Genomic DNA, 24,638 nt, shown 5'->3' with positions numbered 1-24,638 from the left:
ATCAGCTGTGAAAAGAAAAGCATAAAGTTCTGAACAGTGGATAGGCTAATTTTAGGAAGTGTTTTGCAATTCCTTTGTTAAAAATATTTTGTTACTTTGTAAACTCATCTTCTCCTAATGATATTAAACAAATCTCTGTTTTGGAACTGCTCCCCCCCTTCCCCATCCTGAAAGTAACTTCTGTTTTTGTAATAGTGATCTCTCTCTCCTGAGTCCCACTGCATTACCTTATAACTCTTCTTTCCACATTTGTTTTAATTTTATTACAGTAACAGGAAGGAATGAGGTTTGTGCTTTAATGTGTTCAAGAGTAGTTCTTGAAGATGTAGTTAACGAATGTGATTAATATAGTCCAGGGTATCTAAAGTAGATCTGCAACTCGAGTGTTTTGCTAGGAGCAGCATATTGTTATCCTTGGAAATGTTGGAAGAAGGCTCAAAAAAAGGCATCTGTCTCTCAGCTCATCCCGTGTCTTCATGGGGATGGTACTGCATGTGAACTCTGGGGAAGTTTTGTCCTAAACAATGCCCTGGAAACAGCAGGCTGACCTTCTGCAGGGCAGCGAGCACAAAACCTGCTCCGTGTTCACACGGGGCCAGTGGGACGATGGCACTCCACGTGCTTTTGACACAGAGTGGATAGTAAGCCGTCCTTCGGTGTGAGATTTTTTTGCTGAGACACTGAACAAATTCATGGCAGTATTCCCTAGATAGAAAGGGCTGCCTGCTGGCAACAGATACAGGAGTTCAATGTGTAAACTCTGATAAGGATGACATGTAATTTGTGTAACAGTTTGACTGTTAATTGTATATAAAGCAGCAGCCTTTAGTGATCTTTCACTGAGAGTTGTTAATTGGGAAAAGAAGTGAACGCATGTCATTAAAAGCATACGCTTTTAGGCAAAGGGAGGTAACTTTTTTTAGAATTAAGCATTCGGGATAGTTTTTTAGCTTTGAATGCTTCCCATTAGTATTGTGGAATCAAACCAATAGCCTCATTTGGTTTTGTTAGGAGACAGAGTTTTTCCCAACACTGGATATAAAACATCCATCTCATCTACTTTATACATTTCATTTTTTAGTTAAGTATATGGAAGTGTAATTAAAATCACGAAATCTGACTTCTGTGGTGAATAACAGAAGTATTTGAGTAAATAAGGCTTTGGAATGGAAATATCCATGACTTGTCAGCAAATTACAATCGTATCAGTTTGCTGAAGACAGAAAACAGCGATTAAACTTTTGAATAAATTAGTCTTTTTTGTACAAGGATAAGTAGGAGTCACCATGTCAGTGTAAGTTTTTAGTTTTTCTCGGAAGTGGTGTGATATAGAATATTCATAGACAAAAAAAATGCAAAAAAGTACTGGGAGGCATCCACACATTAGAAGGATTAAAGGGCTAAGTTAGAGTCTGTAACAGCTAAAGAGTACGGAAGTTTTTTCAATAATGTGTGTAATGTATTTGTAATTGTGTAGAATGGTAACATTTGCATCCTGATTTACTGGAAAAGCTGCTAAAGTATGGCAATTTTACAGCAAACGCTTCTATTAGAATAAGGCAAATGTCGTTTTCTTTTTAATATGAGAACAAGGTTAATGAATCTATTCTCTCAAGATTCTGTTAAAGAATAAGTGATATTCAGTACTTGGTATTCAGAGTTAATGTCCCGATGTCTTTCTTTGTATGCCTTTTATCAATTTATTGCCCTTATTGTCAGCTACACTGCTGAAATTACTGTTAACTTTTATTTTTGCACTTAAAAATAGCTTCAAGATGAAAACACGGATACTCTCTGCCTATAGAATTAGAGAGGTTACCAGTTTTGGTAGACGAAAACTTTTTGTGAAAAATAGGCAACCAGCAGGCACTTGAATTTGTTGTTTATCTTCTGATTGCTAGTGAAGAACCCAACTATGTTGGAATACAAATATAGAATCTACCTGATTTTGAGGTATTTTTACATCCAGAAGATTTGTAATTACCTTTATAGTCAGCTATTTCATGGAAATTATTGTGGTGTTAGATTCAAACAGGACTAACTAGCTTACTTGCTGCTTCGGTGACAACATTCATGTAGCTGGCAGCGCCAGCCAGTTAGAAGCCATGCTGAGACAGACACCTGTGCAGGTACGCTGGCAAGGTGTTTTCAAAGGTGCAAAAATATTCAGCTGTCCCTGGAACTGAGACCAGGGTTCCACCTCCACTTTGATTTCATGCCAATGAGACCTGGCACGGAAAGAATCACTGGGGTCAGTTTTGGCTACTTGTTCCTTTCCCTCCACCCTTGTGCCATCAGGAGCATTAATGTGAGGAATCAAACTAAGGAACTAATCTGACGGAAAACCAATTTTTCTCCCCCAGCTTTTTAACAAGGGTAATTCCTGGAGCCAACTAACTGCGGGGCTGTAGGAACACTAGTGACAGGAAAAGGAGGCAGCAGGACCACCTGATTTGGAAGAGACCAGACCATCCTAGCAGCAGCCAGCATTCACATAACCAGGGAACTGTGACCTCAGTGAAATTTTTTACAGATAAATTAGGGTTTGAATCTAGTTCCTTAATGTATTCCTGTAAGTTAGTGCTGGACTGCATGTTCTATACAGCCGTATACTGATGCTATTTGGAGTTGTTACTACCTGTGGGTATAACATGTAAAAAATTTCCTGATATGCCTTATCTGTCTTGCATTTGAACAGCAAACTTCTGCCAGAGGTCCTTTTCCTTTCCTGTAGAAAGTTTTCTAGACAAATAATTCCTGGAAAGTAAGAGTTAAATTTGACTTTTTTCCCCTCTTTTTAAAGTTGCAGCTTTTATTTTTTACTTGACAGATTTCTATTTTTCATTATTTTCAACATTGAATTCCAGCCTACTAGACTTAATTCCAGCCTTCTAGACACTCCTTGGTCCTACATTTTGAACCTAGACATAACTGGTTAGTCAGGACTGCTAGAAAATTCTTAAAAGATTAAAGGATTTTGATAAAGCAGTTATGACAGTAGTTAGGTCCATTTCTTCCTTTGCTCTCATTAGTGGCTGTGATGCTTCTTAGTATTATGGAGTGGGGAAATCAGCATAAGACCATTATCATTCAGCTGAAAAATAGAGCTGGATCTTCCCTATTTGATTTTAAAGAGATGTCAATATTCATTTCCCGATTGTTTGCAAAGCTGAAGAATATTTTTGTATTTGCTGCCAAATGGTGCAAAATTATACAGCTTGGTGTCTCTGGAAATTCTCTTGGCATAATCACTTTAGGCAACTCCCTGTCTGATTGCAGTTTTCTGAAAGAACTGATTTTTTTCACTAAACTGAATTCCAATAATATACATATATTTCCTGGAAAGGAGAGTAGCTAAAGCATATGTTTACATGATTGACACAATAAAAGGGTTTCCTATACAGTTTGCAAACGGTGATTACAATTTCATGTTAATAAGATGCAGAAAACTGTGCTGAAGGAAAAGTGCTTTGCTGCTTTTGTCACAGTTTCATCAAACTGATTTTGTCAGCGCTGGAGCATAACCCTTGCCACATCAGTTTGAGTGCTCATTAGACAGCCGATTTGTCTGAATCCTCATTAAATTGATTAACTCATTTAGTTATGGATGATGACATGTTATGTGGTACACGAATGGTGGCTGGAGACCAGAATCAAGACTTATGTTGACTTGCTTGCTATTCTGTTGTTCATGTATTTCTGCAATGAATTGCTGCATCCAAGTACTATAGCATCAGTAGTTTACTTTTGCAAAAGCGTAACATGAGCTGGAGGGTCAGACTTGCATTGTGTAAACTTGCTCCTTTATTGGTAAACTACAGACAGCAATTTAAAAGCTTCTTAGGTTTATAGCTTGCTCTAATTCCCTATTTATTTCACTTGTATACTAGACTTTCTCATGAAGAACCTAAAAGGCTCTCTCTTGACTATGTGTTTTAATGTGAATTAAATAACAAAAAGCAAGCGAGTAGAAAACCTCTTCAATTATACAGTTAGAAAAGGGAGAAGTTATTAAGAGAAGATATTTAAAGCAATTTTCTGAAAGGTAGCTTTCAGAAATGTGGTCAAATTGAAAAAAAAAATCAGATGATGATTTAGATCAAATGTTACGCATGCACATTACCTGGAAAGTTGGTCTATATTTTTCAAAGTTGCTATGTTGATATGCTTCTAATACAATTTTTAAGATGCTACCTAGAAGTGCTGAGTATATGCAAGTCATGCTGAAACATAAGTAAGTTTTGGATGCCAACTACAATTTTGGTATTGTGAAGCATGTGAAACTAGAAAAAAAGCTGAAGCATCCAGGCTTTAGCAAGTAATAATTTGTTCTAATTCTGTCATTCTGCAATGAATAGGTGGCAAATATGTTAATTGGTTTATGTATTTTTTGAGTCAGGATTACATGTGGCTTGGGATAACTCAAGTAGTTCAAACTTCTTCATGCAGATGAAGAAACCTTGTATTCCTGAGTGGCTGAATTATCTATTTCAATAAGCAAATTGAATTTGCTTATTCCAGGCCTGAGTGGTGTCATATACATAGACAAAGTAGTATGAAGATGTCTTATGCTTTGAAGAAGCAGGATGCTTTTTATTTTACTGGGGTGTAATATAAATCTTAGTCATGGACTGTGACAGCACTGGATGTGACCATAGGTTACAAACACAGACCAGAGATCTTTCTCTAAATGTAAATGTGGAAGCGACAGATAATTACATACAGGCATAAGTAAAAAAGAAAACAAGAAACAAGACATTTTCAAAGACAAAATAAGAAATTCTCAGCATTAAACCAGCAGTTATGTATGTTGGACAACTTGTTGAAACTTTTAGAGGTACAATATTAAAAAATGCTTTAAGGGGGTTTTTAGAGGATATGTAGCAGAACTCCTCAATATTAATGAGTGGCTTCTTTCCAACACTTAGAGAAAGAGAAGAAACCAGAGAGGTGCATGACTGAAAAACAAAGTCATCATGTGTAGAGGCTGGTCTGGCTGGAGTCAGGATTTTGCTAAACCAAAGTTTCACAAGCATTTCTTTTAGTGACAGTATTGCCTTAAGCAGTCCTCATCTCCCCATTCCCCTCCCTTCCCTAGTTGTTCCTGGGTGAGTGTTTGAGTGGTTGTACAGTGAACAGAATGGGAGAACTGTTAATGAGAAATGTTAAAATCATTCTCATCATCTCATTCATCATTTCATTTTTTCCATCTCTCCCACCCCAGGCTACTTTCTGTCCGGATTCATTATCTACTGCAGTTTAAAGCATGAGCTCATGCATGGTACTGGGTTAGAGCAGCAGAGGGCTCGGGTAGCAGTCAAAAGTGACTGGGGATAGATGAGAAGGGGTGCGACATGAGCTGGGCTGCCACCAGCAAAAATGCTTGTGAAACTGCACATTGCATGGAAGATGACAGGGTGGGAGAGAGGATATGGTGTTTGAATGGCTTAGGAAATAAGACAAGCTATTCATGGACAGAGAGTTGGAAAGAAGGTAGACTTAAGGGAAAGGTAAAAAGTGGTGATTGTGCATCTTTTTGTAAGAGAGTTTAGTTGAACTGTGTATGTGTGCTTAGCTTTGCTTTAATGTAAAAGGCAGCCATTACTTCATCACCCTTTTTGAAATCTTTACTGTAGATATGCTGTAATACTCATTATTGCAAGTATTTATGCTAATAAAAAATGACTATCTCCCTAATTTTGTCTCCTTTAATAAAGGTAGGAACTTTGGTGTTCGCAGACTACTTACAAGGCTAACACTGAGTTTCCATAGAATAGAGAGGAGACAAAGCATGGGAAAATATCTTTCTCCAGTAATACTTGTATAGTATTTGTGGTTGGATTTGTTTATGGTGATATGCAGTTTTACTGAAAAGCTAATGAAACTAGTCTAATTTCCTTGAGATAGTGGCCAAAGTGCAAGTGAAAAGTTTTCTAGGGAGGTACAAAAACAGAGGAGGAAATCCTGCTCCTCTTCTGCAAAGGGGGTTGCTGTCACTGAAACCCATCTTTTTATTTTTGGAAGAAACAACTCAAATATGTTTCATTAGGCAACATTTTTTAGTACGCGTGGCTTTTTCTGAGAAGTGCCACATTATTTTGGATTGTTAAGATATGCCCTTGTTCAGGATGATGAGGAGAGTTCACAAAAAAAAAATTTTAAGAGTCTTATTGCAATTAATGTTTCTGTAGAATCATTTTAGGATCATAGAATTTTTGCAAAATGTATGTGGAACACAATTAATATTCAAAGAGGAAATTGGTGATCAGAGTTAAATTACCATGCTCTAAATTTTTCTACATCTACCTATTTTCCCTCTTTACTTGCTCTGACAGTTATAGACCGCTTCTCTAATGGGGCTTGCATTTGAAGATAAGCCTGCATGTAAACAAATTAACTTTTCTTAAATGGAGAGGCATTTCATCTGCAATAATGTACCAATTCATAAACTATCAGAAGCGTATTAAAAAAAAAAAAAGATAAATGACCCATTGTATAACACTTACTATTAGGCAGACTAGATGTCCCTGTGTTCTGGGAGATAAGGCTCTTGTATTATTACACCCTAATAAAATGAGTTAATGTTTTAGTATCAGAGATAAAAGGACAGTTGGATATATTTAATAACCAAACTGAGAAACACTTAATTTTAGTTGTCTGTAGCAATATAACACAAATTCCCCTGTAAAACAAATTGCACTTTTGGAATATACTTTAATGTGCATTCGACAAAGGAGAAAATGAGGTGATTGAAGTTCAATTTGTAGCATGTTATTAACCATTTCCGCTTGACTAGATGAGTAAAAGGATAATGGATGAGGGTTTTATTATTGCCTTTCTGCTAAAATGAAGTGGTGTAAAAGATAAGGTGATGAGATTAATGAACATAAGGAAAGACGTAATCAATCAAACTCCAACAGGGAGATGAGATGACAGTACTTAAGATTTGCAAGAATACATGGTTCAAAAAGTGGATTTTATCAACACCGGCATTTTGTTTGGGTGCAATGCTAAGACGCAGACACTTGCCAATTTTAGTTATTTTTTGTCTGTTCTTTATGCTGCTGTATATTTGGAGCTTCAACAGTCTAAGATACCAAATTGAAGTTGATGTGTCTATTATGCTTGTTAACTCAAAACCACTTTTTAAAACTATAAATCATTAAATGAGAACCAAACAAATGCAACTTTTGTCAAGCAGAAACAGTGTTTTATTGATTGGTTTGTCAGTTCATCATTGGCTGCACATTCTTATCTGTGCCTCGATGAGTTACCTTTACTGTTTGTGCTAGTGCTGCAAGTTCTCTGTCCCAGTCGTTTCAGCAGATAGTTTCCATGTGCTCATGGAAAAATCGAGACTCCATTGCTTGTCCTGGAATAAATGCTTCTGGGTCAGCAATCAAACTCCACAAGGTTCTGACTTCAAGCTTCTCCAGCTTCTTGAGTAGCAAATTGGTATCTTGTGGAGATGTGCAAAAGTTTCTAGCTGTGAACATGTTCCTAGCTGATGTAAGAAGGTATGATATTTTTTATATCCCAGATCTTAAATGCAGTACTTCTTCCTTTGATGCATATCTTAAAAGATTAACCTACTTGAATGTATATATTGCTAACATGCTATGGAAATAAGTTTCCTCCTCTTCAGGAAATAAATGATTGCAGGTATTTTGCAATCTCACTGATGCCAAATCCCAAATTGTTTAAATTACTTACAAGTATTCCAGCTGTGATTAGTTTGGAAGCAAACCTTCAGTGTCCTAGGAGTAGGTCTTCTGTCTTAAATTACACATTTCGACAAGAGAACATTGAGTTAAAAACTAAATCACTCAAGTTAAGAACTGAAAATACTTCTGCAAAATCAGTTTTTCTCATGCCTTTAATTTACTGCTCTTTTTAAAAAACATATACCTCTTCCAAAATGTGGACCTGATTGGGAATAGAGCTGCTACACAGCCTTTTTTTTTTTTTTTTCCACTTACAAGGTTTGAAGAGGGCTCCCACATCATTCCTTTGAATGCAGTTCATGTGCTTGATAAGAGCTGCCTTATGAAAATGCTGCCTTAAGTTAGTTTTGTAAATCAAATATGCACTGAGAGGATAAATTATTGTATTTTTCAGGGAACCGTTAGTTCTTGGCAGCAATTTGGGCAGGATGGATAGAATACTGCTATGAGGTTAGGTTTTGCCTAGAAGCAGTTTATGGTATTTTTTCCTCTTTTGACTTCAGCATTCACCAAACAGACTGTTATGCATTGGCTAGAACCTGGTGCTTTGTAAATACTCCCACATTAGACCTGTCTTTTTCTGGCTTTTAGGAAAACTTCTAGTTGTGTAAAACTGTATTGTGGATTTGTAAGATAGACGCGTAACGCAGCCCCGATTACAGTTCTTCACAAGAGCTGGTATTTTCCTGTAGACTAGCTGCCCTTCTTCTCCTATCATCTGCAGCGTTCTTTGATAGGCCGTTGTTTCTTGGGCCTGCAGGAGTAGCAAGTTTTAGATTTTAATACCCTAGAGGGAATGGCAAGGCAAATCGTGTTGTTGAATCAATTGTTCAACTACCCCCAGACTGCTGTCTGTGTTTCTGTTACACCTGCATCGCATTTGCAAACCTTTCTTATCAATCATTTGGACTAGAAAAGCAGTTTAATTTTCTATTTCAGTTTTTAACAGAAATTGGAGTTATGTTCTTGTTTTGTAATCCAAGACTGGGGTTGTAGGCCTCACGTTAGCTAAGTCTGTGGCTTAATTAGCTTTGGAAAAGGGCCCGTACCAGTAGGAATGCCTGAAAGCTAAGTTTAAAGTACTTTATTTTACCATCTGCTAAGATAATCCAGCACTTATTCTATACCACTTCCTCTATACCTTATTCTTTGTTCTTTACGAACATGTGGTACTTTTTAATTGGTCAAAATGTTTCTATGGGTAGTATTAAGAGAATGTCTCTTTCAGTCATGGGCTATAGTAAACCCTTTGTCACTGGCTAGTTAGAGTCAGTTCCTTTGCCTGGGAAATTAGTCGGTTTTAGAGGAATATAAGATAAATTTAAGAATACAGATACAGAATATGAGGTTTAGTTCGAGGTTCTTGATTACACACAGTGCAGTGTCCTTTGATAACTATAAGGATTATTTCTGTACCTTGCTGTGGTCTCTGAATTCTTTTTGATTTACAGGGAAATAAATGAGCTCTCAGGGCCTGGAGAAGTGCTTGAGCAGTGAAGGGTTTGTAAGCAGCACTGTGCTATGTTCTGTCCCAACTTGTGAGAGCAGAAGGAGGGGAAATTTCGATAGCATTAAGTACTATACAGTCCTGGGCTACAGGGCAGCCACGAGGCACCACAAGTAAGTCAAATATATGTAATTGCACAGCAGCCCCTGCAGTTGTTCCAGTATACTCAAAGGGGATTTGGTTCCTGCAGCAGCCTAGAGTCTGAACAGCACAAAGGTGGCAGTAAGCCATTTTTACATTCCCATCCCTTTGCAAGCTGTACCTTCTGTGCCATCTCTTATAAAACATAGCATGCATCTTTTAATGTAAACTGCTAGATCAGCAGGTGTAGAGTCTGATTTTTCTCTTTGCCTTCAAGAGGCACATCTGTTCTTTCATGTATGGGCTTGGTTCCCATTCATGAGCTGATCAGATGCAATCTTTTATGATGACTGGTACTCTAGCTTTCTGCCAGGTGTGTGGAAGTGTTTTTTGTTCTGTTTTGTTTCTGATGAAGGGATCTGGAGGTCAGCTTACAGGTCATCAATTAAAAAAAAAATCCTTCTTTTTGGCATTGAAACTTGTTTTTTCTCTGCTCGTTCCATTTCTTCTCCTCACCCATCTTCTGCCAGATCAGGTCAAAATGGCAGACATTAAACAACTGCCAGCATCGCAGGTGCATTAGTTCCCTCTTTCCTGGTTGCTGCTTCTGCTTGCAGGTGTTCTGGCTGGATAGACCTTTACTGGATAGATACAGGAGCAGCCCAGGTGAGAAGTCATGTCCTGAAAGTGGTGAAACAGGCAGGTGCAGGGCACAGCAGTGGGAAGGCTAACATGAGAGGCAAACTATTCTGATCTGCTCTTCAAAAGACATGCAGCAAACATGAACTTTGCTTTTCTAAAGAAACCATGACTAAATGCCTCTAAGAGACAGCAAAACAAAGACAAATTCTCCTACAATGTTTTCCATGCTCTGCTTTTGAGATGTATCCTTCTATATACTGCCTTATACCGTATCCAGCTGTACGGCTGTGTATATGAACTGCTGTGAGTCGTTAGTCTGGCAATTATCCTAGTTTTCAGACTCTGTACTCCTTAGAGATCAACCAGTATACTCTGATAGAGGTAATCTCCAAGGCTTTTCTGCACTAGAGATTTTATAAAAGAAGACAAACCAAACAAAACTTTAGACTTAAATAAAAATTAAAATAAAAATAAAAAAAACCCAGCATGGTAATGCCTTCTTGTCATAAAAAAAAATTGTCTATTTGATTCCTTTTCTGAATTTCTCAGATATTTCAGTCTTTTAAACAAGGGAAAATTTTTAGGGCTTGTCTTCAAATCCCTTAAATAGTTTACAAAGAGAGGTTTTTCATTGCGGTAGTATTACAACATCTTGGCATGTATTGGAGCTGCTAGTAGAAATAAGATGAGCAAAGCACAATAGGCATGTCTTATCTGTTCAAAATAGGAAAGGGACAAAATCTTCTGCTCAGTGCTGTATTTTTGCTTTTTACAACTTTATCAAATATCAGAAAGAAAATGCTTCTGAGGAAGGTCAGAAAGAAGCAAAACAGCCTTCAGAAATTTGGGAAGGAGGTCTTGTTTGAGACTCAGAGCTGATATTGTAGGTAAGAGTAAGATGATCATTATTCTCACAAATCAGAGTCATCTGAAAAACAGACTGACTTAAAAATCAAACTGATCTCAGAGCAAGTGATTAATCACAGGTAATAAGGCCACATCCCTACCCCTTACTTTCTCTAAAGCTGCTTCAGTTGTCTTATACAAGGAATAAAAAGAATTGATACCCTTCATTGAGTGAAATCTTTCCAGAATAAATTTGATTTTGAGACCCTTCAAAGATATCCTATACTGGAAAGTTCAGATACAGAGATGTTGAAAACGGTCCTTGCTGGTCTTCTTCCATTTTAGTATTTTTAGTAACTCAAGTTATATCAGAGCAATACACCTAGGCATCTTCTCCATAAACAGCAGCTGAGAGTCCTGTGTTATCTTAATTCCATTATAAAGCACTCTCTATGATCATGTTTTGAGTATCTTTGCCAAAATTTGGATCATGATCACATTCTCCTGAAAAATATGCATCTATATTTTGCTTAACAGTAATATCCAATGCTAGGGAAGGTACAAAAAACCTTCCAGGTTAAGTTTAAGAAGAGTTTTCATTTTATACCCTCCTTTTCCATAATAAAACATTTTCAAAATCATCACTTTCAGGATGATCACAATCTCAGTTTGTATTTCTTTTTTGTTATTAACTCTCAAGGAGTAAAGTTAAGTGATCAGTTTTCACTGGGGCTAAGATTAAAGCATTTTAAGGTTCCTGTTCCTTATCTTTCAGTTTATTAATATAAAAAACTTGAAAGGAAGCTAAGTAATGAGGTAGCAAAATTTGTTCTGACACAATGTTATTCTGTTAGCACCAAAGAGAGGGGATTGTGAGGAACTTCCAGAGAGGTCTAGACACCCTCCCCTCACTTGCATAGGTAGAACTGCAGCAAATGGAGTTTCCCCCTCAAATTTTCCAAAATTCCATCTCATGTTGAGAGTAGTTAGTATGGAACACACCACTGCACCATTAAATATTAATAATACTTTATTCCATCATTATTGATCCAAATGCCACAATCTAGTATTTGTCGTCAGCTCTTTTGACAGCTTCTACACATTGAGAAATATCTGCCTTGAATTATGCTCAGTGATGCTTAAGCTCTCCTCTTGAGCTGATGCAGGTCATTTACATTTTTTCAAGGTACACAAATTAAAATAATCAAAAATACTCTTTAAAAATTATTTGCAGAGTATATCTTTAAAAGGTAGAATTCATTGAAACATGAAATCCTAGAGTACTAGAATTTAATGCAGTTAGCAAAATGGTTATGCGATCTGTCAAGTTATACGGAGATCAAGACTAGCCAGAATTGTTCTTATTAATGAGAATGGATTAAAAACACTGTCCAAATCTTAAAACTTATGATCTAATGAAGGAAAAAACGCGAAAATACTCTGTCTACCCACTGTGCTGGCCATCACTGAAGACAGGACAGTGGGGTTATATGAATGCTAAATCTAATGTAGTGTGGTTACTCCTATATCACATATAATCTGGTTTTTGTGCAATTTCTCTCTCTCTCTCTTGTGTGTGTATGTGCACACATGTATGACTGTGCATGCCTGTGTACCAGAGCACTTTCATAGGGGCATCTTCAACTTTAGATGATTTAAGCAAAGGTTTATAAGTGCATCTAAATCCATGCAGCCAGTTCATGTATGCTTCTTTGGTAAATATATGAAGCATAAATAGAGGTGCACATTTTAACGTACAAGGCACAACACACATCCCAGAGGTTCATACAATTTATGCTTATGACTACTCTCAATTATTTATGTATGATTATTATTATATGTATATTATTATCAAATGTACTATTTATGTATGATTAAAAGATAGTTATGATTATGATTGTTATGTCTGTATCTTCTTGCTTACTAGGTATATGAAGTCGGTGTAGGTATTAGCATCAATGCTATGGCAAATACAGTACAGGAAACCCTGGCAGGGAAAAATATCATCACCATTCTTCTTCCTTGTTTGTATGGATTATAAGCACTGCCGAAGAGGACAAAGAAAAGTTGCAGTAGGGAACTCCACAGTTAATGCATGTTCTTTTTTTCCTGATGGTCTTGAGATGATCTAAACATGTTATTAAGGTGTGGGGGGATTTTTTGCTTTTTTTTTTTTTTTTTTGCAAAAACACTTTGAAAATGTATTAGGGATAAAACAAAAATCACTGTGGCCAATGAAAAGAGAATGATTGGCTGAAGATCTCTTTGTCCAAAGTATCATATCCAAAAAAGCTGTCCTGAATTTCTGCTTTCTTGTATATCTTTTTACTGCTTGCAGGTGTTGCATTGACATTTTTAGAGAATGAAGTGCTTGGTTTGTGGGCTAGGTTAGTAGCCACACTGCTTGTTAGCATGTCTGAGCTATGTTATGGGAGACTGTTTTAGAAAGGCTGCCTTTGGTACGCTCAGTAATAAATTATTGTTAATTCTTACCTTGTAGCTCTTTGCATCTCAGACATTGATAATTATAACTTGCACATGTGTTTATTGGAAGCAGACTGAGACTATCAATTTGTTTCACACTTGTCAATAAACAACTTATTGATCACTGTTAACCTAGCCTGTTCTTGAGTTAGTGATAGAAACTGCATGGAGAGTAAGGATAGACACAGAAGCTAAAGTAACCATTGTTTCAGAAGGTGCCGTCTGAGTAATTTGTAAATTGCTAGGATTTATTCCTGATGGTAAACTGTCCCAAATGATGTCAAAAGTTGTCTGAGCCTTTTATATCTACCCCTTGATGAGCAGATCCCACTAACTCTTGAATCAGAATGTAGCAGGCTTACTAAATCAAGACATCAGTTAGCGCTTATGAGAATCAGATTTCATGCAGTTCTAGCTCCCTTTTACCATAAAAAGGGAGCTAAAAAGGGAGCTTCTTATTTTCAGAAGATAGGTATAATTTTGTATTCTAAATCTTGCAGGGCTTGGACAGCCATCCAAACTTGTATTCAAGTTTTCTTCTTGTTGAACTTCTGCTTTCCAGAATGGAGAGTTTGTCTTAAATGCCTCTCTTTAGCAGTCATATCTTATTTGTGCTATCTATGTTTATACATAGAATCTGTATGTTAAAGTTATACACAAACCTGATGGAGGTTCCATGACCGACCTTAATAATTTCCTGAAGTTTTAGCCTCCTATCTTAGTTGAATAGTAGCATATTTTATTAATGTTCTTCGTCTGAATAACCAACCTGCTGAATCAAGGTGCCTTCTCCTGTACCAGTCATATGGGACAGCTAATTACAGTTTTTTGTGTTGATTCAGTGCTGTCTGCCTCTGGTAATGAATCATCATTGGTCCTTCTCTGTAGGAGTAAACAGGGGTAGTCAAAAGGAAAAAAAAAAAAATTGTGAAGCATTGCATGTAATACAAAAGAATAAGATAATAGATATTAACTTCTTTGCTAACATTATTTGCCGATTGATTAGTCCATGTAGGGTGTTTAGAACCTTATAGCCGACTCAGAAAAATTATGAATACAGGTTCTATTGACAAATCCTTTTTTTCAAAGGTAGGTCTTGGTAGGTATATGACAATATGTAATTGATTGAAGACCGTTTTCAGAAAATCTGCATTCCATAATTTTTTCACTTTGAAGTATAGCTGTAATGTCAGGAGAAAGAGAGAAACGTAGTTGTACATTCTTCTACTATTTTAACTGTCTGAAAAATATTTTTCATCTCATGTGTACTGATCTGTGGCCTGTGACAGTTAGACTTTATTAATTTCTAAACAAATGATGTTTTTATTTGTGTATCACTTACATAGAAATTGTTTCAAAGCTGAATAAATCAGGAAATAAAACTAAGTCCTAACTAAAGATGAAACTATTTACGAGTCCGAAGGCCTTAAGGTGTATCAGGCTAGGATAAATATTATTTTGTGATATAGGAATTTCACTTTGTGGTAGATCTGTCTGTCCACAGCAGCTTGAAATAAAATAACTTTAGCCTTCTAAAGCTCATCAATTTGCTAGTCGGTGGTTCATGTATCAAAGAGCATTCTGTGAAAATATCAATATCATTGGTTAATATAAATGAAATTAATTTTTAAAGCTAGGGTAAAGGTTGACATCTGAAAAATTGCATTACTTTGCAGAAGAGAAATTTCTGTCTTCTAGTGAAATTTCAGGTCATAAGGGCAAGTAATTTTCACAATCTTCAATGGGAACCAGTGAAATATGAACTTCATTGTCACCTAGCCCCAAAGCGATAAGATAAAATGAGCTGATACATCATTTGCTCTGGTTTTATCATCTCCTCCAGTAATTGGAAGAGAAAACATAAGAGTCCTTTACCACCCCCCTCTGCAAACCCTCCACCACCCACACCCAGGCATAAGGTATCTTGCTCTGATCGATACAAAGGTCACATCGTATTTATTTATTTATTTAATTTTTTAATGCCGGGTAAAACTGTCTAGTGGAACATTAAAGTAATGAATATGTTTAATTGAGTTTGTCACCCATGAAAATGCGGAACAGGATGGTATAGCAGACTGCACGTACTCACAGGAGGGACTGGATAGGAGACTACTACTGTTTAAGTGTGGATTTCAGTGGCTATTTGTATAAATAATTGATATTTAAAATAAGCACCTCGTTTGCTGGTCTCTACTGTTCTGGTAGCGTGTTACTGAGAAATCTGTAATAAACTAATAAGCACTGTGATTTTTTATTTTTTTTTTAAGAGCATTTGGATAATTTAAAAATTATGTTGGTTGTATTTGGACATATTTAAGCAAGCAGTAGCGTAAGACCTTTTCGCTGTGAATCCTAGAGCTAGTAACTGAATGGTACCTGGGCAGTAAAATCTGAAGATGAGGAATATAATTGCATGGCTGAGATAACAGTGGAGATCCAGGTTCCTCATGAATCATGCGCGCTAGATTTTTAGAACTCTGAATGATGCTATTTTGTCTCCTGTACAAAAATGGCCCAGAAATACTGAGAATGCTGCTAGAGGAATGCATTTATGTAGGTTCTCTCTCAATTGCACTCAAACTTAAATGGAAATTAAATGCATTTTAGTTTTTTTTTGGTCTGCATGAATGTACATAACTTTTTTAAGAGTACATTTCAAGAAATATACAAATATGCATCAGCTTTTTAAATAAGCTATTTAGTTTTTCTTTTACTCATGGCACTTAAATTGCCTAGCACATTAAAGTAATATAATTATTCAATTACTGTTTCAGTTCTATAACCCATTTGCAGACTTAATTACTTCTAGCCTATTCACATTTCTAAGATCAATAGTACTTTTCTCTAAAATAAAATATACAATTGCTGATTAGTTTGCTCAAAATGTAAAGCAAAAAGTTCATTTAGTCTTCAGTAAAATATTACTTCTCTATTTCAGGAGACAGCTGCAGTGATGCTATCTTTTAACTATTGCATATAATCTTTATAATAGCAACAGACATGATTTATGATCAGCACTCAAGCTGGATTTTGAAGAAAAGCTGGGGTGGCGCACGTGCATTTGAAACTGCAAGGCAGCAGAATAGCTTCAGAGGGAACTTTTTAACGTTAGGAAATTGGCTGACATACAGCTATGAATCGTGAAGACATGGCTTGTCTAGGTACAGTCTTAGTTGGTGATCAGGACTTTGCTGCCTGAGGTTTCATGCAGCTCTGATTTGAGAATTGCCTCACAGCGGAGATTGAAGCCGGCTGCTCTTTACTTACTGGTTTCTCGGTGAGCGACTTGCGCTCAGGTAGCGTCAGGGCTTTCAGCGTGAGTATGAGGGCTGCTTGCAGCTTTGTGGCCTTCATCTCTGCTATTTAAGATAAAGTAGGGGCTTTATGCAAAGGTGAACATAAATTTTTATTTTTAATAGTGTAGTCATGCAGATATTAATAGTGTAGTCATCAGATATTAATCTGATGTTCCCGAAGTCCAGTCCTGTAGCAGTTTTGTGTAACAGGATTTTTGGGAAGATGGAACTTCACAGTGCTCCCCTTGGTTTATTTTAAGCATACTATTCGAAATGTTAAACTTTATAATTATTTTTCTTCCTGTGAGGTGCAGTATCTTTTGAAATAAATGAAATGTGAAGTAAATTAAACTTGAATTTAATGTGTTGAATCAACTGAAGTTGTATTTCTTCAGCCTTTTTCTTGTGGGGAAGGTGGTACGGTTTGTGCAGATTAGATTAGATTGTACACCGTTGTTTCACAATTTATGCCCAAACCATTACTAGTGGAGACAAAACAGAAATAAATGAGAGTTGTTTTTAAAACTCAGCGTATTGGACAACAGGATGAATAAGCTGGCTATTCTTAAATTCTTAACCGGAATTCCCTATTGTGTGGTTTCTGGATGAAAGCAGGCAAATGCAAAAATAGTTTTTGACAGTCGTAATTCTGAAGCTGAGAGCATCAGAAGCAGTAAGGTTGGTAGAAAAATGCCTCTCGCAGGGTCAAAATTCTGAATTTAACTCAAAAATATTAGTCAGCGTGTGCCAACAGTAGATTTCCTTAATAAAATTGGGCACTTGGCGCGGAAGCCAAAGTTGAGTTTGATTTTGCTCGGCAGCACTGAGTCGGGCACGCCGGAAGAAGCGTGCTTGTGTTCTGCATCTTTCATCTCCCCTGCGCGGCGCGATAAGTGCCGAGCCCTGGTAATGATGCCGTTGCCATGGCGACCGGTTCATGGGAGGGCTAGACCTCTGTCTAGGGTGCTGTCAGCGTGTGCGGAGTCGCACAGAGCGGGCTGGCCCACAGAAGGCCTGCTTCCACCTAATCCAGTTTTAATTGAACTCCAGAGACTTTGAAGTGAAGCTGCAGAGCAGGCAGACACCATTCCAACTCGAAATGAGGGCCTTGCGCAGCCAGGCCTCGGCCGCTTCCCCCGCCTCAGAGCTGCTGCTAACGAATGCTCTTAACGAATTGTTGTAGAGGTGACCGCTTGCGTTTCTGTAGTTCAGCTCCAGTTCCCACTGTAAATCCGGTTACGCTGGATTCAGTGACTTTATCAAGCAAGGCACGCAGTGTGAGTGAACTGCCTCTGCTGTTTGCAAGTTGATGCTCTTCCTTCCAGTTCTGAAGAAGTCGTGCACGGCAAGGATTTGGCCAGTTGCAGCGTTTGAGCTGAAGGTGCACTGTCACACAAAACACTAGTCTCGCAGGGTAAAAATAGTGCTTAATTAGTTTCACTTGCTGGTTATACTTGCGTGTAATAGGGGCTTGAATTTGAAATGTGAAGATTCATTGTGACGATCAGTCTGTCGTGTCTTCGGTGTTACTGCAGAAATGCACAGGTCAGAACAGTCCTGTCTACCTCAAGAGGCAGTCACTGAAATTACATGCTTCAATTTTAAGATTGTAACATGGATGAATACCTGCAAAGGTACTAGGAGATTTTTGTACACGAGCATTGCAACTTTGACTCCTTTGTTCCCTCTTTTATCTTGCGCTCTTCAAAGGATTTTCATATGCATGTGACAAAAGCAAACCCCGGTGGTTCTTGGTAGCACCACAGATTTATACGAATGTGCCAGTTAGCGTGAACAGGTTATGGATGTGGTACGGAAGGTGCCATCATGGCCCACGTCTGTTATTTCCCCAGTTTCAAAATTGATCAGTAGCCATAAACAATGTTTGTTCCTTTCATCACATTGGAAAAATTTTATATCGGAATATTCATTTTTCCTTCTCTTTGCCACATGCGCAGCAAAATCTTCCTTTCTTTAATATCTAAAAACAATTAATTGGAGTTATTAACAGTTCTGGTTATGTTAAAGGCTGGAAATTCCTTTTTTTTTCCTTTAAACACAATATGTTACTTCAGTGAAATTGTAATAACAGTGAGGTTAACTGGGATTATATTTGAATCTTCTTTTCTGTAATGCGTTTGTGTTGAGTATATTTGTGTTTGTTACAATTGACGAATCTTAATGTTTTTTCCTTTGCCTATGTTTTACTCATCTGAGGCAGAGGAATGTCCAGTCTCGTTGTCCCTTAACACTTACATAATTAAGCTTTGAAATGAAAAGGAAAAAAAAAAGAAACAAAGAAACAAAGTGGCTGTGGACTAAAAATGGGATTAGTTTGAATTGTGAAAGCAGACTAAGCATCTGTGTCTGTCAGATGGGATGACAGGAATTGTAACAAGTTACTTTGACAACCGCTTACTCCATAGAGAGATTATGCTGAGTTCATTTGCAGGTTTGTGTTTAACCTTAGCTGACAAAATGATACTTAACCTCTTATACAGCCAACCTTTATACTTCCAGAATTAATGAACATTGCCTTAACGATAAACGTAAGGAACATTTTAAAGACATTTTTTCTTGTTTGTTTGTTATGGTCCTTCTATTACCACTCTAAAGTGAGTGCAGATGCACCTAATGGCACTGGTAATACATTTCAAAAATACATTTTTATGTTTTGTTGAACTGCTAAACATTTCATAATGTTTCTGAGACTCCTTTGGTTACAGAAAATACACCTTTAGTTTTAAAGAAACAAATTTTTAAAAGGGCTTGGCATGAACGGTTGAGTTTAAGAGTTGGAAAAATCTGTTACAGGTTCATAGCATGAATATGAGTTTATTTTAAATTTGCTGCTGGATTTGCAGGTAACTGGCGGAATCCTTGTTTGTGGATCAAACAGTTTCTCTTTCACAAGATGTTACCTATACTGACAACATGCTTTAAAAGTATTCTCTTTTTTCTCTCTCTTTTTCTCTTTTGTTAGATTCTAGCATATACAGAAGGACTCCATGGAAAATGGCTCTTTTCAGAGATTCGATCTGTCTTTTCACGACGTTATCTTTTGCAAAATACAGCACTAGAGATCTTCATGGCAAATAGAGGTACTGTGAGTTTAAAGGAGTAGCAAGTGTTGGTTTTGGGACACGTGGTCTCTGGCTGTTTAGTCACTCCTTTTTGTTTTGGATAGAAGGGATTGGATTAAGGGTTATAATATTTAAGTTTAGTATATTTTTGTATTATAAATTTATTTTTTTCCACTTCTTCATTTTTCAGGGAGAAATATTATGTTCAAACGTGATAACTGGGAATTAGCAATGCCTTTCCTCAGTTTAGATTTGCATGCTTATTTGGCATCCTCTGAACGCCCTTGTGTAAGGCATACCTACCTCTAATTTATTATGCTTGAAGGGGGTTTTTTTGTCTCTTTGGAAGGTTAGCAATTGTTAGTTATAAACACTAAGAACAAAAGAATGTAAGAACTGCAGGACTAGATTAGACCAATGATTAGTACAGCTTCATGCTTTATTGTAGTAATATTGTTCTAATATTTTCAGTATTCAATATTCAGATATGCAATAATCTGCAGTTCTCAGATATCTCTGAAATGGAACAATCTTCCTCTATATATAAATAAGTAAGCTTTGTTCAGTTACACCCTAATGCAACTGTAAGAATATAAATGTGGACTTATCCCGTTTAAGTATGAATTTTTTTCATCACTGTGTTTCTTCACTTCTTTTTTTTTTAAGACGCGCATTAGTCTGACAAGTCACTCAAGATATAGTAAGTTGAGGCTTTGGAGAATTTTATTCTACTCTTTTCCTCTCCTAAATTTTGTTTTAAATCAGGTTCCTTGATAACTTTGCGACTTAAAAAAAAAAAAAGATTCTCTAAGCCCTTTTAGTGTTTTTGTCCTGACGATGAAATTTTGAAAAACAAGTTTTGAAAACTTTATACAAAGACATCAAACAAAGTAGGTCTTAAGATGACACTTTTTAGATCTAAAAAGTTTTTGGTAAAGTAATGAGGTTAAATGTTGTTGTCCTTACACCGGGAAATGTTTCATAGCATAACATGTATTTTAGGCAGTTAGTATGTTAGTCAAAAAATGATAAGGAAATTTGTTAGAGTTTTTGTCTGAGTTTAGAATGGTTGCTGATCTTCAACATGGTTGGTGAAGATTCAGATACAGATCTTGCAGAGCATTGTTGCGCATATCTGAAAGTGCATGTCATCTAACAGTGTATTAATCATGTTGAAACAGTTTTCTATTTTGGAGAGTCTAGTCATACTCCATGAAGTCATAAATGTCCACTGGTGATAGCATAATTTGATTATGTTATTTAGATTTTTAGGTTCATATCATAAGTGTCATTCAATGTTTCAGATGAAATATGAAGGTAATATTTTGAAGAATAAATGTATCTTGAAAGTAACTGGAAAATAAATTCCTAGCAAACGTGTGATGCATTTCAGATATTATCTATTCTTTTTTTTTCCGGTTTAATTCTAGATATGCCAATGTATACATAAAGCTTTAAGTTCTGTTCAAATACAAAAACAACTGTAGGCCTTGTAAGCTTTGTAAAAGTGGTAACTTCCATTGAAATTTCACTTGGTGGTAACCTAAAGCAGTCTAGAAATTATATAAAAAGATATTTATAGTAATCTGAAGGAAACATATCTGTTTCGTCTGTTGGTGTTAAGTTTTATTGGGTCAGAAAGCCAAAAAAAAAAAAAGAAAAACATATTGTCTTTCAACTCTTGTGTTCACAGTGGCTGTCATGTTCAACTTTCCTGACCAAGCAACAGTAAAGAAAGTGGTTAACTGTCTACCTCCAGTTGGCATTGGTACTAGCTTTGGACTACCCCAGACCAGGTATTTTAAAATTTCAATTCATTGTACTTCTGAGTTTTAAGACTTTATTCATCAAATCAACCTATAAGGTTTAAATTATTTACACTTACTGGTTTACAAAACGCACACATACTCAGCCCATCAGTTCTGCATGCTTTTACAAAGTATTTGTATAATAGAAATTTGGGGGTTTGAGGGTTTGTGGTATCTATCTGTTATGGGGAAGGCATCTTCTTTTTGGCAATGATGCTCAATCACTTACCCTGCTTAAGGAAAATAGGTTTCTTTATGCATGCCAAATGACTGAAATTTAGGAGTCTGATTGTCGGACTGATTAGCTTTTATGGCAGTTTTCAATTATATTAGCTTGACTGTTACATCCTTGAATCCTTTACTGTATCTAAACCTAGATGAAAATGACTGTTTCTCATCAGGAGGAAATTATAGTCATATGTAGAACAGTGTAAACGGAAGAGTGTGTGACAGACTGGCTTGGTGTGTTTGTCTTTTAGCTCTGAAAGACAGGGTTCAAATTTTACTAAGGGTAAGTGAGAAATTAGTGTTACAGTTTCAGGTTATGTATTTGCATCCAAAACCTAAAGAATATAGTTCACTTTGCTTCATCTTTTTAGCAGAAGATTAGTCGTTGATTACCAGGTATCTTCTGGATGAAACAGCAGCGCAGTCTAGCACTCCTTGAGGCTGATGGAAATGGAAGTCTGGGAGGTGTCCCCTGTCTCTAGTTGGATTGAATATCTCTTGGATTTTAATGAGGGTTGAACTATTTTTAAGTAGATCCATTTTTAATTTTTTAAAAGAAACAGTAGTGCTTAAAGAATGTGTTCACTGCTCTTTCTTCACATTTTTATTACTGTAGCATGAATTTTCTGTGCATATGGATAACTAGAAAAGCCATTAAAATATTTGAGGTGTTTTCTGCTGTGTTTTGTAGTTTGCATTTTTTATGATGTCCAGAAAAAAATTCTCTTGAATTGTTGATTGCTATTATAGTCACTCTATAAGAATTTAAGGACTTCTGTTTACAGAAGCAAATCAAATGTGAAAATGTTTAAATATACATAAAAGCATATACAGATTTGTTCAAAATTTCACATCCATTTATATTGATCGTCTTTTAAAAAATTTAATTCAGTTTACCAAAATTAAAAATTTTTCAGCTCCTATAACTCTTTTCTTTAATTGTTTACCAGTACCTATAAAGATTTCTTAACTAAAGCATATATCTAGTACCTGTAAAGATTTGTTAACTAAAACATATATCTAGATTTTTTCCCTAAATTATGTGTTGCTGCTGTTTGCAGATATTTTTATTATGAACAAAACAGTCTCGGGAATTTTATGATAATCTTTTTACTACTTGATTTATCACGCTAAGAAATGACTCTGTATTCTCCTTTCACAAACATCAGGCCATCTGGCATCAAATCTAGAAGTTTAATTGAGTTATTTATGACTAACTCCCCAACACTGCCCAGAATTTGAATCTCAAGAGGATGGACTTCATAATAAAAGTTCCATCATCTTACCATTGTTTTCATTTGTTCTTGAGAGATTTAAAAAACCCTTCTAAAAGATGGCTTTATTCTAAGGTGAAATTTTAAGCAGGGTGATTTTCTTATTTAGTGGTCCACCATCTCTCTAAATCACTAGTAACATGTTTCTGTAATACATTAATCCTTTGTGGAACAGCTGAATTTGCACAACTGTAAAGGTTTATGTTTGAAAGCGCTGAAGTATTCAGATCTTGGCATATCCAATTGTCAGATGTTTTAAGTCTTTTGCTCTCATTAGATTATAAAACTTGAAGAATGAATTTCATCTATCCAAAATTGCAATTTGATCTCTGGAGAAACCTAGCTTAGAACTAGTAAAAAGAATGTATGTAACTGCCACCAAAAAATCAGATAGGTAATAAAGTGGATCCGCCAGGTTTTCCAATTATCCTTCTCCTATGTTTATTGTTGTTTTTCAGGCGCATTTCTTTGGCTAGTCCGCGGCAGATTTTCAAAGCTTCCAATATGACCCAGCGTTGGCAGCACCGAGAAATTTCCAACTTTGAATATCTGATGTTTCTAAACACTATAGCAGGTAACACAAATTAGTAATTTGGTTAATGTTGGCACAGCCTCAACAGACTAGGGCCCTTCTAGATTTTATCCTTTGAACAAATAACTTTTCCTGTGTCAAATTTTCTTCTGCAGAACTTCATAAAATTGTCTTAAATGCACTGTATTCTTAATTACTTTTGTTTATGTAAGAATAAATGTATATGTATAAAATGATATGCAATACAAAATGCTGTATACAAAAAATATAACCCAAAAGTCAGAATTTCTTGACTGTTGTGGGAGAATAGGATCTAGACAGATCATCTACTATTTAGGAGAATCTCAGAAATAGTAACTTCTCTATCCTTAGTATTTGAAATTTTGATATTCATAGGTATTTTCCTATATCAATACCTGTGATACAACAGAGTAACTTGCTCTCATCAGGTCTCAGAAGGGCTAGGACCCTGCAGGAAGTCTCACTTGGGGAGCAGGATAATAATCCTGGAGACAATAAATACCATGGTTACCAGGTAGATAGTTGACCTGGGAAAGGAGTGTAACGCCTGCATCACCACTACTGCTGTGCTGGGACATTCCCAAATCCTGATTCACTCCTCAATATGATTGTCCTAACCCCTTGTCCTGCAGCTGCTTAACTGCATTTCATCTAACCCATGTGGCCCACTAGACTGCCACCTAATTTGAGTTCAGGTTAGTTAATGCAGGCTAACTGTTAGGTCTCATAACCTGTATTTTATTTTCCAACATATTTTATCCTCAGAACAACTTATGAAATTTCTCGATTTTCAGCTCTTTTCTGTAGCACGAACAATGTTGAAAGGCCCACTAATTTCCTTTCAGACTTGGCTCATGCTAACATGATTCATAGAACAAATGCCTCCACTCACATTAACTGCATTTTACGCAAATGGTCAATTTTGCTAGTTTCTGTAATCAGTCATTAAGTCAGAAATGCCAGGATGCTGGCAGATCTTATAAAAGTAGAAGTAGATCTGATTGCCTGCTTACTGCTGAAGTGGAATGAGGCAAGATCATGACACTTTCTGTGCCGCTAGTGAGTGATCCTTTAAAACTCTATTGTGTTATTGCAATAATAAAGTGATTTCT

The 24,638-nt window shown here is 36.4% G+C and overlaps 1 protein-coding gene across 8 annotated transcripts in view; it reads left to right on the top strand.

The window, feature by feature from the left end:
* LRBA (LPS responsive beige-like anchor protein) overlaps positions 1-24,638 on the top strand; it is a 407,526-nt gene that overhangs the window by 252,126 nt on the left and 130,762 nt on the right. For all 8 annotated transcript variants that reach the window (XM_068942256.1, XM_068942262.1, XM_068942261.1 and 5 more), the window contains 3 exons: positions 19,564-19,681; positions 21,357-21,459; positions 23,432-23,547. In XM_068942256.1, coding sequence (XP_068798357.1) covers positions 19,564-19,681; positions 21,357-21,459; positions 23,432-23,547 — 337 coding nt within the window. The remainder of the gene's footprint in view (positions 1-19,563; positions 19,682-21,356; positions 21,460-23,431; positions 23,548-24,638) is intronic.

Source organism: Struthio camelus, chromosome 4 (genome assembly GCF_040807025.1).
Source record: "Struthio camelus isolate bStrCam1 chromosome 4, bStrCam1.hap1, whole genome shotgun sequence".
NCBI classification, from domain to species: domain Eukaryota; kingdom Metazoa; phylum Chordata; class Aves; order Struthioniformes; family Struthionidae; genus Struthio; species Struthio camelus.
This window is presented reverse-complemented; position numbering and strand designations above follow the sequence as displayed.